The sequence below is a fragment of the Mastigoproctus giganteus genome, chromosome 14 (assembly GCF_048544385.1).
Source record: "Mastigoproctus giganteus isolate SK-2022 chromosome 14, ASM4854438v1, whole genome shotgun sequence".
NCBI lineage: Eukaryota > Metazoa > Arthropoda > Arachnida > Uropygi > Thelyphonidae > Mastigoproctus > Mastigoproctus giganteus.
Window position 1 is genome coordinate 119,835,934 of NC_143588.1, and position 13,439 is coordinate 119,849,372.

The 13,439-nt window shown below is 35.0% G+C and overlaps 1 protein-coding gene across 3 annotated transcripts in view; it reads right to left on the reverse strand.

Annotated features, from left to right (window-relative positions):
• The window catches only part of fzy (cell division cycle 20 protein fzy), a 102,190-nt gene that overhangs the window by 20,055 nt on the left and 68,696 nt on the right, over positions 1–13,439 (reverse strand). For all 3 annotated transcript variants that reach the window (XM_090388967.1, XM_090388966.1, XM_090388968.1), the window contains exon 6: positions 7,657–7,945. In XM_090388967.1, the coding sequence (XP_090245093.1) occupies positions 7,657–7,945 (289 nt within the window). The remainder of the gene's footprint in view (positions 1–7,656; positions 7,946–13,439) is intronic.

The window sequence follows — 13,439 nt, forward strand, 5'->3', positions numbered from 1 at the left end:
TTGTATATTTTTTTCACTACTGCAGTAGCTAAAGATGCAAGTCTTAGCACAGTTAACAGAATAAAAATGGCACAAACAGCTACTTGACAGTTGTGAAAATTTTGATGCCCAGTTAGTGCAAGATTTTGGCATAACCCAAATAAATCATGGCTTGGAGCTTCCCTATCTGAGGAGACTTAGTTTCCTTTTGTAAGGATGAAAATTTATAAGTGCATATTTTAGTGATACTACACAATGTCTAAATCTAGCCATGCATAGAATGGCATGGCTAGATTTAGTGGCTCATCAATGGTGAGCAGATAATTGCAATGCCTTTTTATATTTTTTCACAAATGCAAATCATATATAAATAAGACATTAATCATGTTATGTAATCCATAGCATGATTAATCACTATTAAATTTCAAAGAATAGTTCTGAACAGTGTGAAAGAAACATATGAAAGGAAAAAAAAATATGTATTTCATTTTTGTAACTTATTAAAAAAAACAGAGAAAGAAACAGGGCAATAGGATTTTTGTTATCACAAAAACCCTGTTTTTTTTTTTTTTTTTTCTAGAATAAATTTTATTTACATATCACATCACACCTATTACTTTAACAAATTCAACCACTGAATTAATTACTTCAAGTTTGGGGAGTGACATGTCTTAACCTTCTTGAATGCAGATACCTAATGGGGATATTAAAATTTATATAAATAACCCTTATTAATAATAGGGTAAGAGGAATTACCTTCATATCGGTTGTAGAACACTTCAATGCAAACACTTTCCAAAATTTACAGAAACAAACTATCTTAAATGAATTTTCCATGCTCGAAGAAACATTAATGATCCAACACACTCAGAATCGAAGGTCTAGGAGCTCCAACCTGACCCCAAAATACATCAAACCCAATATTAAAGGAAAGTAAAAAATTATTTTCAATTAATTTATATCATTTCGAAATTGAACTATCACTCATTTTATTAATGGACAAATTGTCTTCTTTCACTTGTAGATATTTATTGGTGGTTTGATGTATTTTGGGGTCGGGTTGGAGCTACTAGACCTTCGATTCAGAGTGTGTTGGATCATTAATGTTTCTTTGGGCGTGGAGAATTCAAGTTAGTTTTTATATTCATCTAAATTTTGGAGAGTGTTTGCATCAGTGTTCTACAACCAATACAGAGGTAATTCCTCTTATCCTATTATTAATCAGTTATATACATATAACTGATTAATAAATTAATCAGTTATATATATATATATATATATATTATTTTATCTTTCTATTGCGGTTTATTTTGTTCATTTTCTTAATTACGGGTGCTTTCTACCCATAGGTATTATAGTTAATACGTTACTGTTCTTATATATATATAAATATATTATATATATATATATATATATATATATATTTATATATATATAAGAACAGGTATAAAAGTGTGCTGGAAACAGCAGGGATATTAGCAGCAGCCACTGCAAATCACAATAAGGAACTTGGTAAGTCCCAAAGAGATACTATTATTGGTTTACACATGGGTACTTGCAGTTACATCAATTCTAATACCCAGGTAGTATGAATGCATCATTTAATTATATCTCATATTGTGAATACCTTCACAATGATATGCCGAGGTATTGCATTGCTTTGAATAAGTAACGCTTCACCAATGGAGAAGACATGTTATTTATTCCCGGCGGATACCACCACCCAGATGGCACTGTTTCGAAGCTTGACTTACTCATCGGTGGGTGGGCAGGTACCCTGTTGTTGCAATAGTGACAATCCAGTTATGAAGTATAACTCCACAATATGAGAGATGTTTGATGGTGCACATGGTTGAATCTAAAAATATTTAGCCAAGAAATATTTTTAGATTAAACCACGCACACCATTGCAAGCATCTCTCATATTGTGAAGTTATACTTCATAACTTGTTGTTGTTGTTTTGGGGGCTTTACGGCGCAAGGACAGCAAAGGCCATAATGCGCCTAACTATGGTGATGACTTCATAACTGGATTGTCACTATTGCAACAACAGGGTACCTGCCTACTCACAGATGAGTAAGTTAACAGTAAGCTTCGAAACAGTGCCATCTGGGTGATGGTATCCGCCAAGAATAAGTAATATTAGTCTTCTCCATTGGTGAAGCATTACTTATTCAAAGCAGTGCAATACACCTCAGAAACTTATTATGAAGGTATTCACCAAATGAGATTAAATTAAACAATGCATTCATACTACCTGGGTAGTAGAATTGATGTAAGTGCAGTACCCATGCATAAACCAACTTCTTCATTGGTTGACATGTTGATGCATCTGTCACATGGCTCAAAAATTAAACTCTTAACAGAGAGTTAAACGATTTTGTAATAACTGAGAGCAAAGTGAAGGAGAAATTGTTGAAGTTAAATATTAGGAAGGCACCTGGGATGGATGGGATCTATCCAGTTTTATTAAAGAAGGTAGTAAGCAGGAAGTAAGTAAAAGGAAGTAAGAAGGCCCTTAGCCATGATTATGAGGGCATCTTTGGACTCAGGGGAGGTCCCCACGAACTGGAGATATGCAAATGTATCCCCAATTCAAAAAGGGGGTTTGAAAGGTGAGACAAGTAATTACAGACCTGTTAGTTTAACTTCTTTTACAGAGAAAATAATGGAGTCGCTGGTTAAAGAAGCACTGCAGGATCATCTAGACAAGTCTGCAGTTATAATTTAGAGACAGCATGGGTTTGTTAAGGGGAAGTCTTGTCTAACCAATTTCATCAGATACTGTGATGTGGGCTCAAAGGAACTGGATGCAAAAATTTGATATCATATACTTGGATTTTAGGAAAGCTTCTGATACTGTTGCAAAGGGAAGACTACTGTACAAGTTGGAGCAGTATGATATTAAGGGCAAGTTGCTTCTATGGATAAAGGGATAGTTGAGTGGGAGAAGACAGAGTGGTAATCAATGGACACTGCTCTTCACGGGCTAATGTCATTAGTGGTGTCCCTCAGAGGTCCATATTGGGCCCGTTGTTGTTTTCTGTATTTATCAATGATAATGATGAAGGCATATCAGACTCAATGTCCAAGTTTGCAGATAATATGAAGGTTGGTAGGGTTGTTAAAAACAGTAAGGATGGTACGCTACTGCAACATGATCTAGAAAAGCTGAGAGGTGGCAACCGAAGTTAACAATGACAAATGCAAAGTGCTACATATGGGTAGCAGTAAACCCAGAGTAAAATACCAACTATGCAGTATTTTAAATTCACTCAGGGTAGTGGAGAATGAAAAAGACCTGGGGGTAATTGTGCAGGCAGATATGAAGTTTTCTGAGCAGTGTAGATGGGCTGCAAGAGTAGCTCATGGGGTCTTGTCAATGATATATAGGAATTTTTCTAGAAGGGATAAGGAGGTGATTATCCTCTTATGTAAGGCAATGGTCAGGTCACAACTTGGGCATACAGGTCTGGAGGCCTCATTTTAGGAAAGATGTAGATTATTTGTTATTTGTTTTTTTTTTTTTATGAGCATTAGCAACTAAGGCCATATTGCTCCGGGGATATGCGGTGGTCATTCCCTGACCTTTCTGCATCCTCCTTATTTGGTGGGCACGGGCTCGAACCCTGGTCTAATCAAGAAGCGTGTGCTATGCACTGCTGCTCCTGCCCACCTGGCTACGGAGGCGCCGGAAAGGAAAGATGTAGAGCTGCTGGAACGGGTACAGAGAAGGGCAATGAGATTGATGAATGGAACAAAGGCTAAAGTTCTGCAAATTGCAATGTCTGGAGACTAGGTACTGAGAGGTAATATGATTGAGGTGTATAAGGCCTTGAATGGTTTGAGCATGCTGAATGCTGATGAGATTCTTCCTCTTGCTTAGATTACTCGCCCGAGGGGACATAAATTAAAATTGAGGAAAGGCAGTTGTAGAATAGATGTGTGAAAATTTGCCTTTAGCCAGCGAGTGGGTGACTGCTGGAACAAACTGCCATCTGTCAATGTCGAAGTTGGCATCTTAAATAAATTCAAGGCTGAACTAGACAAACTTTTGTCTAGTTCAGCCTTGGTGAAACAGGAATTTTTTTTTTTTATGATGCTATATACGCTTGCTTTCTTGCATCATATGCCTCTACTAATGCTAATGCTAAAATATTTCAGCCTTACAAAGTCAACAGTGGCAAGCATTTTGAAAAGATGGAAAACAAGGCAAAACAATAATAAGACCATACAGCAGGACAACAAAATTAATATACAGGATCAGTCAACCATAAAAAGGGTGATAACAGGATGTTGTAACCTAATATCCAACAGAAAACTCCTAATGGTATACCAGATGTTCTCACACTTTTTCATCAGCAGGCCAATATTGATGAAAATGCAATGATTGAGAGTGGGCCGCACATTGGGTTAATGCTATGACATCACTGATATGTATATAATTACTCAACAATACATATTAGAAAACAACACTTCTCAATAAATTTTGATATAATTGGCAAAAAATGTACATAAAATTAGCAGTTTTCACATGAAACCTTGAATGGTATTTTTTTAAATTAAGCAATACAAAATTATGTTAATTGTAAAGCAAAATGAATTGATCACAAATTGGAGTGATTGAAAATAATAAAAGAAATATTTATGAATTGTAGAAAAAGTATAAAAGTTACAAGAAAACAGTATAAAATTTAAGTTTAATGATCTTTGGTTGAGATTATTACCAACAACCTGGGTTCTAACGATGTTGGGTGGATAAAACACATGAGATGACTATCCGTTAATTTGGATCTTAATTTAGATTTGTTTAGTTCATAGTAGAGAATGTTTTTTCACAGATATAAGTAATTCCAAACAATGAAACCATTCGATGTCCGTGTTTTCATATTTCTGGATATTCTTTTGGTGTGAGCCGTTTATAAAAATTCATCAAACTCTTATCATAATAAGATGCCTTTGGTTCAGTGCTCTTGCAGATTAATCAATTCCAACTGAATATTTACAGAGGGTATTCTGCGAATGATATGAAAATGGATCTCAAAAAATCTTTTTCATGATTTTGTACTTTTCTGACTGCAGAATATTTAAAACCTCAGCTAATTCATCCAAAAGAATCTTATGTGCTGCAAAATGGAATTAACTGCTATCTACCAGTTGTTTTTGAAGTAATCTTATTTTTCAGTTTGAAGTCTTCACATAATCAAAAAGATTAGAAACAAACTTATTATTGCCCTGAAGATTTAACTCACTAGGAACCCCAGTGATGTCAACCAAGATTGCTATACCACATAACCACTTGATGTTGTGTAACTCAACAACAGTTTTGTCCTTTTGATTTAGAAATTCAGTTATTTCTTACCTTAAGTTGAAAAATCATTTTTATGTGCTACCTTTACTTAGCCACCATTAAGTTGAAAAATATATCACATTTCCAAATTCGGCTTTAGAATCTTCCAAGAAAGTCTTAAATTGTTGACGATACAAGCCTTTACTTCTGATAAAATTGACAGGCTTCACAAATACATCCACGATGTGGTTCACCTCCAATACATGACTAATGTGGTTCTTGAATTATACAGTGGTAATGAATTAAATTTGTCCCAGTGTGGCCCACAACTTTTTGATTTACCAATCCAGATTTTTTTCCCCCTGCCATACTTGGGGCTCCATCCATTGTGATCCAGTGAAATTATCTCAGTTTATATTATTAAAATTCAATGCACGATACACTGCATTAAATATCTCTGATCCTCTAGTTCTATCTTTTAAACTTTCAAGAGAAAGCAATTTTTCAAAAATTGTAAAATCTTCTGCAACACCATGAATAAATATAAGAAGTTGAACTGTGTCACTGATTCCACACTCATGTCAAGTGCAAGCAAATAAGCAACAAAATTTGTTGTAAGTTGACGTAGTTTCTTCTGATATCTTCACTGATATCTTGAATTCTATGAGTCATGGTCATATTTGACAAACTGATATCATTGAAAGCAGACTTATCGTTTGGACAAATGATATCCACAACCTTCATCATACATTAAAAATTTCACCCTCTGTGAAAAGCTTACTCTTCTTTGCAATCTTATGGGCGATTATGTTACTAGCCAAGATTGAGTCTTCATTTTGGTGAAAATGATTTTTGTGCATTCAAATTTTTCCCTTTTCATATTCCTTCATAGTTGCTACATATTGTTCACAGAGGAGGCAAAACTTTTGTTCAGTCACAAAATAAAGCCTTCTCTATTTTTCTTGAAATTTACTTTTTTCCTCTTGAAGTCAATGTTTTTTCAATAATTTTAAAACAAGGGTATTTTTTTAAAGTAATATCAATTTTAAACTGTTACAAATAAACTGATCTCAATCTTAGTGAATGCACTTTTAAAACATATGATGATATAACCCTCCACACAGTCACACTTACTCACTGGCTATGTAACTTACAGACTAAGTTGCTAGTTATGTGCTTGTACAAATGCTTACTGAAAAGCACGAAGATGTCCGATTTTAGCACCACCTCATGCACTTTCGATCTCATAGCAGCTTGCATGCATCCTGTGGAAATAACCGTTTTTCTTTATTCCCGGAACCTTGGTTGTGATAAACAAATTCCTGGAATTACTTTTGCATGAAAGAAAGGAGGCATCTTGATCACAATAAACAAATTTGAGGAACTACCACCCTCGCACGAAATGGTTGGAAAGAGAAGGGTTTGCAGGTGCATCTTGTTATTGCACCTGTGATAGTTGGGAATTTTGCAGTGAGCTAATTATCAGTCAGCTAATTGTTTTCTCAAACTGACCCCCACTTATATGCCCAGTTTCCTTAATTTTTCTCCATACTTGGAATCAGCCATCAAAAATTTCACCATGATATTCGATCAACAGAAAATATTTGTGAAAGTCCTGTGCATTTTGTATTAACTTGTTTCCACTGTAACTAGTACACAAGTCTTATGATTCTACAAAATTTGAACAAAGACTGTCTTCACATTTATACATATAAAAACAGCCATAGGCTGCATACAAAAAGCTCATGGACCACACACTTTGTGAACCCCTGGTGTACACTATCCATGGGGGAGGGGTGCAAGAGCTTATTTTTCATGGGACAGCTGCAGCTTATAAATCCAATGTAACACCAAATGTTGCTTATTAAAGTTCTCTTCTCATCCCTTCCTGTCCACTGAACAGTAAAATCATCACCAGAACATGCTCAGTACATGTTAAATATCAAAGAAATTTGACCAATCAGGATCTATGAATAGTGAACTCTGTAAATATTTTCAGGGATGAACAGAACTGAAATGCTTCTGATTTATTTTACTACAAGGTCTATACTGCACATGTACAGGCCTTTTGCTGATAATGGTACAATAATTGATATAAGAGATGCTTCTGATTCAGTGCTAAGGTGTCTCAGTGCAAAATGTATGGGAACTACTGGTACAAAATCCTGAAATAAAAAATAAAAAACCCATAATAAAGATTTTGGACGATCACTTAACAGATAAAGAATTTCTGATTTAACATTTTAACTGAAAAATTTACAAGACCAGTTTATATGTACTAAGTTTTGTGCAATGAGCACTATAGCATCTTAATCCTAAATGTGCTGTTTTATTTCTGTAAGTATTTGAATTTTCAATATTAAGTATTATATCTCAATCATAATACCTTGAGAGCATATGCCTTTGCCATGAAAGTGACGGAACTCTATCAGAATGACTTCTGAGTGACCTTAACTTCTTTTTACGATCCACATCCCAAAGTTGTACATCTGCTGAACTAGTACCAACAGCAAGACAATTTCCATCTGAAGTCCAAGATACAGAACAGACATAGTCTCCTTCATCTAATTCAACTAACTGATCAGTATCACCTGTACTGCCATTCCATAAATATACTTCACCTCCCAAAGCAACAGCAAGGTGGTTATTGGCACTCCAATCTAATAATTTTAGATCTGAAATAAAATTTAAATATTTTCAATCAAATCTATATATGCTTTGACTTTCATCACATTCATTTGTATGGAACATAATTTAGAATTTAGTGTAATTTTAAGTATAATGGTTTAAGTTTTCAGCTTATAATACAGGGGTCCATATGTTACTTTACCCAGAAATAATTCATACAATTTAAATTTAGCCGTCAATTTCTTGCTCATTATTACTTTATTAATATTATATTTACAAGATGTTACTTATGACATTTAAATGAACTATTCAAAAAGTTTTTAGTAATTTATAATTTACTTTTTTGGTTAATTTGCATCTCTTCACAGTAAACTGACATAAGCTCCCACACCCTTTGTATATTTTAAGACTTCAGTGAACTCCTCTAATCCCCTACATATCAATCAAGGTCAGATTTTCTTTTCTGCCTCCAGCCCCCCCCCCCAATACTGCCTATATTAATATATATACAGTCAGTCCTCATATAGCACGATAGTTGTGTTCCTAGAAACCCTCGTGCAATGGAAAATCGTGCAATATAAACAACAGGCCCTATGGGGAAAATAGGGTTAGGTGCCGACCACCCAAGATTGAACACACATTTGTAACCAAAACATTACCAAACACAATAAATTATCGTAATAAAATATTGCTACTGCTTTTGCTTCTATCGTAAGCAAACTTGTTTTTTGTTTGATTTTCTATCCAAACAGATGACAGCCGATCCATCTCTTCCAATTCTTTGTGTCTTAATCTAATGGATTTTAATTACACTTTGGGTTATTCCTGCTATGAAAGTTGTTTTTATTTTCTCTGCATTCTTTGTAATTTTCTGCGCTGCCTCATTTAGGTCTGTAGCACGTGCAATATCACATGGTCTTTCATTTCGCTCAAAGCGTTTCCCAATTTCATATTTTTTCTCTATCGACAGAGGGCGGACTGGCCATAAGCCTTACCGGGGAAACCCCGGTGGGCCGGTGTGATTTTGGCCACAAACCATAGTATGAGGCCACTATAAATTTTTCCGGGTAAGAATTTTTGACCCAGTCCGCCTCTGTTTATCGATATTGCTTTTCTTTTTCTCTCTGAATCTGCAGTGTCTTCATCAGGACGCTTCCTTTTCATACCTTTTAAAGTATTTTACTCATTTTTAGGGAATAAAGCACAATTACAAAACGAGGAGGCACGCTTGATACACATAAACAAAGCTGCGCGCGTGTAGCAACTGAATAAACAACACCGTAAAGGCAGGGATACACTATTAACACCTCACATTTTACTAAACCACATTTCTAGGGGTTACTACCATAAAACAATAAAAACAATTTCCAGTTGTGTTTCTGCTAGTGCAATCTGTTATAAACTGGTAGTAAACTCGATCTAATTGCATTTGCGATTATACCGATAGCTGGAATTGTTGATTTTTACGTTATTATGGTGAAATGTGTTTCCCCTTCACTGATATAAAAAACAAATACATTTTCAGAATCTTCTCTTCATTCCTATCGTGTTGCGTTCGGTTGGGGTGATTCTGCGTTGACTGCCATTTCTTGTAAACACAAAGGCGAATCGTGCATAAGCGAATTCGGTTCGTGTTATATAAGATATCATTCCCCTATTTATAAATCGTGAATGATTGAATTCGTGTAGTGTAAACACGTGTTATACGAGGACTGACTGTATGTATCCAAATGTGGTTTTTTTTTTAATTAAAAAGATTTAGTTTATAGATGACAAAATTAGAATAAAGCCCAAATCATATCAGTCCTTACTTGATAAAAGTAAAGTGAGTGTGAATTTAAAATTCAGTAAAAAATTCAAGACTATTTATTCCTTGAAATGTTTTTGATAGCACATTTCGTTTGTTACTTTGAACTGTGGTTTGGGTTTGGTGATGAAATAATACCATTCAATTTATTCATTGGATGAGATCGTACCTATAAAAATGAGTAATAAATATAAAGACAGTGAGGCCAAGTTTGAGGAGTGCAGATTAAAAATAAAGCATTCAAAATGCCATCACGGAAACTCTAATAAACATGGAAGATATTCAATATAGCCTAGGAACAAGCATTGAAAATATTTTTTAAATATGTGGTGATACTCAATCCATGCACGAAAAGAACCCCACTAAGTAGAAAAACTAAGGGAACACAATTTCATAAATAAATGATAACAGATTATTCCAATATGTTACCTTCTATGAGCCATACTGTTTTATTCTTGTTTGTATGAGGATAAAAAATTAATAAATAAAAAAAATGCTACTGCTGTTAGAAAATTCACAAATGAAGTATTCCAAACAATGCTTTAAGTTTAACAGTGACGTTATAGAGGAACTTATTCCATTCAAGATGCTTTTCATGCCATGATGCCTGCGGTGTGGTCATCTCAAATTGCACATAGACACATATATAATCCTCTGCTATGAAAATGGTCCATCCACAGATACCTGAGAGTAACTATCTTTAGTGACCTGCTTCTCCTGCATAGTCATAACTGCACCTGATAACCAATACACTGCTTTGGTGGAGGAGGATAATCACACATTTTTTTTTTAAACACTGTTGTTAAATTACACCCTCTCGATTTAAATTTATGCTCCTTTATATGTCACATACTAAACAGAAATGCACTGCCATTTCTCTCAAATATTTCAAGGTCTTAAACAGCTATCAGATCACCCTGCATATGACTGGTTTCTAAACTTTGTTATATCATCCAGTTAACCATAAACTTGCTTTCAAGAAAGCAAGTTTATGGTTAACTGGATTAAAGTAATTTTTAATAAAAAAAAATTATGTAACTGAATCAGATGTGTAATGTATAATTGCTTTAGGAAACTTACAAGAATTTTTTTTCATGTTAGCTGCTCATATATTATGGAATGGCAGCATATCTCAATGAGTGTTAGTTTGGTAACAAACTAAACAATGAAGTACAGGTAACCCTCGTATAACATGGTAGTTTGGTTCCTACAAAATCTTGTGTAAGGCAAAACAGTGTTATACGGGACTAAGAACCAGTACAAAAAGGGGGGGGGGGGGGGCTACATTCCAAAAGCTAAAACCACGCCATTTTTTTAAAATAACTATCAGAAACTCAATTTTTATAGTAGTAATAACTTAATACACCTAATTCTGTTTTTGCACAAATTCAAAATAAATATTTCATTCTCTTTTTACGCGAGTCATTTTGATCTAACACGATTTCTACGAATTTTTTTTTGCCTAAATTCTAAGAAAAAAAATTTTTTTTTTATTTGTGGCATTAGTATCATTTCTATATTACATGCACTAATAGATTGGATAACAGCTAGTGTGTGCATTTTGAAATGCATGCTTTTGTTTACCAATGTGTACGTCTAGGTATCTATGAATCATCAACGTTTTTATTGAATTTGGTGCACATCTACGGTATTCATGCATTGTATCTACGGAAGACGTTTAGTAGTAAGCTCTATTTCAAAGTGAAAGAATCTTTAGTGAAATTTGTGCACATATAAATTTATTAATTTTGCCGATAGTCAATAAATTGTAAGTTTACAAATTTTTCATACCTTTTTTTATTAATTATAACTGAGATATTTTTCGGTAAAAAAGTAAAAAAAGTAAATTGTAGCCATTATCAACCCACTGCAGGATGGAAGCCTCCTCAACAATTCATGCTGAGGGAAAATGGACCATAATCTGCCACGCTGGTCCAGTGCGGGTTGGCAGATCGACCGTATTCAGCAGTCAGGGGCTTGAACCCCGGTCTACTCAGAGCGTGTGCCACTGCACTCCCACTCCTGACCACTCGGCTACGGAGGCCTTCTGCTATTTTTCAGTAGCCCTTATATAATGTCGAATAATTCGCCTATTACCAAAATGAAAAGGAAAGCGATTTCTTTGGAACTTAAAATTCAAATTTTAGATAGTCTTGCAACTGGACAAGGGGCTACATCTGTAGGAAAGCATTTTGGTGTACATGAAGCTACCGTAAGAACTATTAGGAAAAATGAAGCTGCAATTAGGAAGTCGGTATGTTCTGGAACAAAAGTAAGTGTTAATTCATCATCATATACAAGAGATATTGTCAAGGAAAAAATGGAAAAGGCTCTGGTAATATGGATAGAAGATCAGTCACAAAAAAGAGCCAGTAGATGGAAATGCCATCAAGCAAACAGCACTAAGAATTTACAGACAGATTAAAGAAAAGGAGCCAAGCACTTCATCTCAGTTAAACAGAAAGTATGAATTTTCTGCGAGTACAGGTTGGATGACAGGGTTGCTTAAAAGGAATGCTCTTCATAATATAAAAATTAAAGGTGAAACTGCATCTGCAGATGAATCGGCTGCTAAAGTATTCCCGCAGGAACTTGCAAAAATTATTGAAGATGGAGGATACACTCCTGATCAAGTGTGGAATGCAGATGAAACTGGTTTCTTCTGGAAACGAATGCTGAACAGAACGTATGTAGCCAAATCACAGAAAACTGCTGGTGGTTTTAAGGTAGTTAAGGATTGTGTGACATTATTTTCCTCAAACGCTTCAGGAGATCGTTTGTTGAAACCACTGCTGGTAAATTGAGCCCTAAACCCACGTTCAATGAAAGATGTAGATATCAATAAACTGCCTGTTCACTGGATGGCAAACAAGAAGGCCTGGGTGACCACTGCTATCTTTACAGAATGGTTCAACAAATGTTTCGTCCCAGAAGTCAGACGTTATATGAATTTGAAAGGTCTCGAATTTAAAGTTCTTCTGATTCTTGGCAATGCATGAGGCCATCCTGTCTTGGAACACCCAAACGTACAAATTTTATTTCTGCCACCTAATACTAAATCTTTGATACAACGACTAAACCAAGGTATAATTGCGACAATTAAAACATACTACATAAGAACATTCCAACACGTTTTGGACAAACTGAATGATGAAACACTAACAGTCATTGATGTGTGGAAGAAATTCTCAATTATGGATTGTATCAATCAAGTTGGATTAGCGTTAAATGAATTAAAACCAGCAACTTTAAATGTGTGTTGGAAAGCGGTTTGGCGACAATGTGCAAAAAGCAAAGATCTCATCATCCCTAATACGACCGAATTTCCCAACATCATTACAATGGCACACAAAATTGGTGGAGAAGGATTCGATGATCTATCGTTTGAAGATATTGATGAATTGTTAACCGACAAAGCCCTAAGCGAAGATGAAATATTAGAGGTTGTCCTTGGGACTCCTTATCCCACAGAACGTAGTGATAATGAAGAAAATGATCCTGTTCTAAATGCAGATTTAATAAAAGAAGGTCTGGAACTGGCCAGAAAATTAGGTAATAATTTTTTTAAAAACATGACCCTAATGAGGAACGCGCTGGGAAGTTTCAACGTGAACTGAAGTTGTTGACAGCCTCTTACAGAGAATTATATAACGGCCTAACCAAAACACGAACACAATGATTAATAACTGAATTCATTTGTAAAACTGGTGAAACATCAGCACCAGAGGAGACTC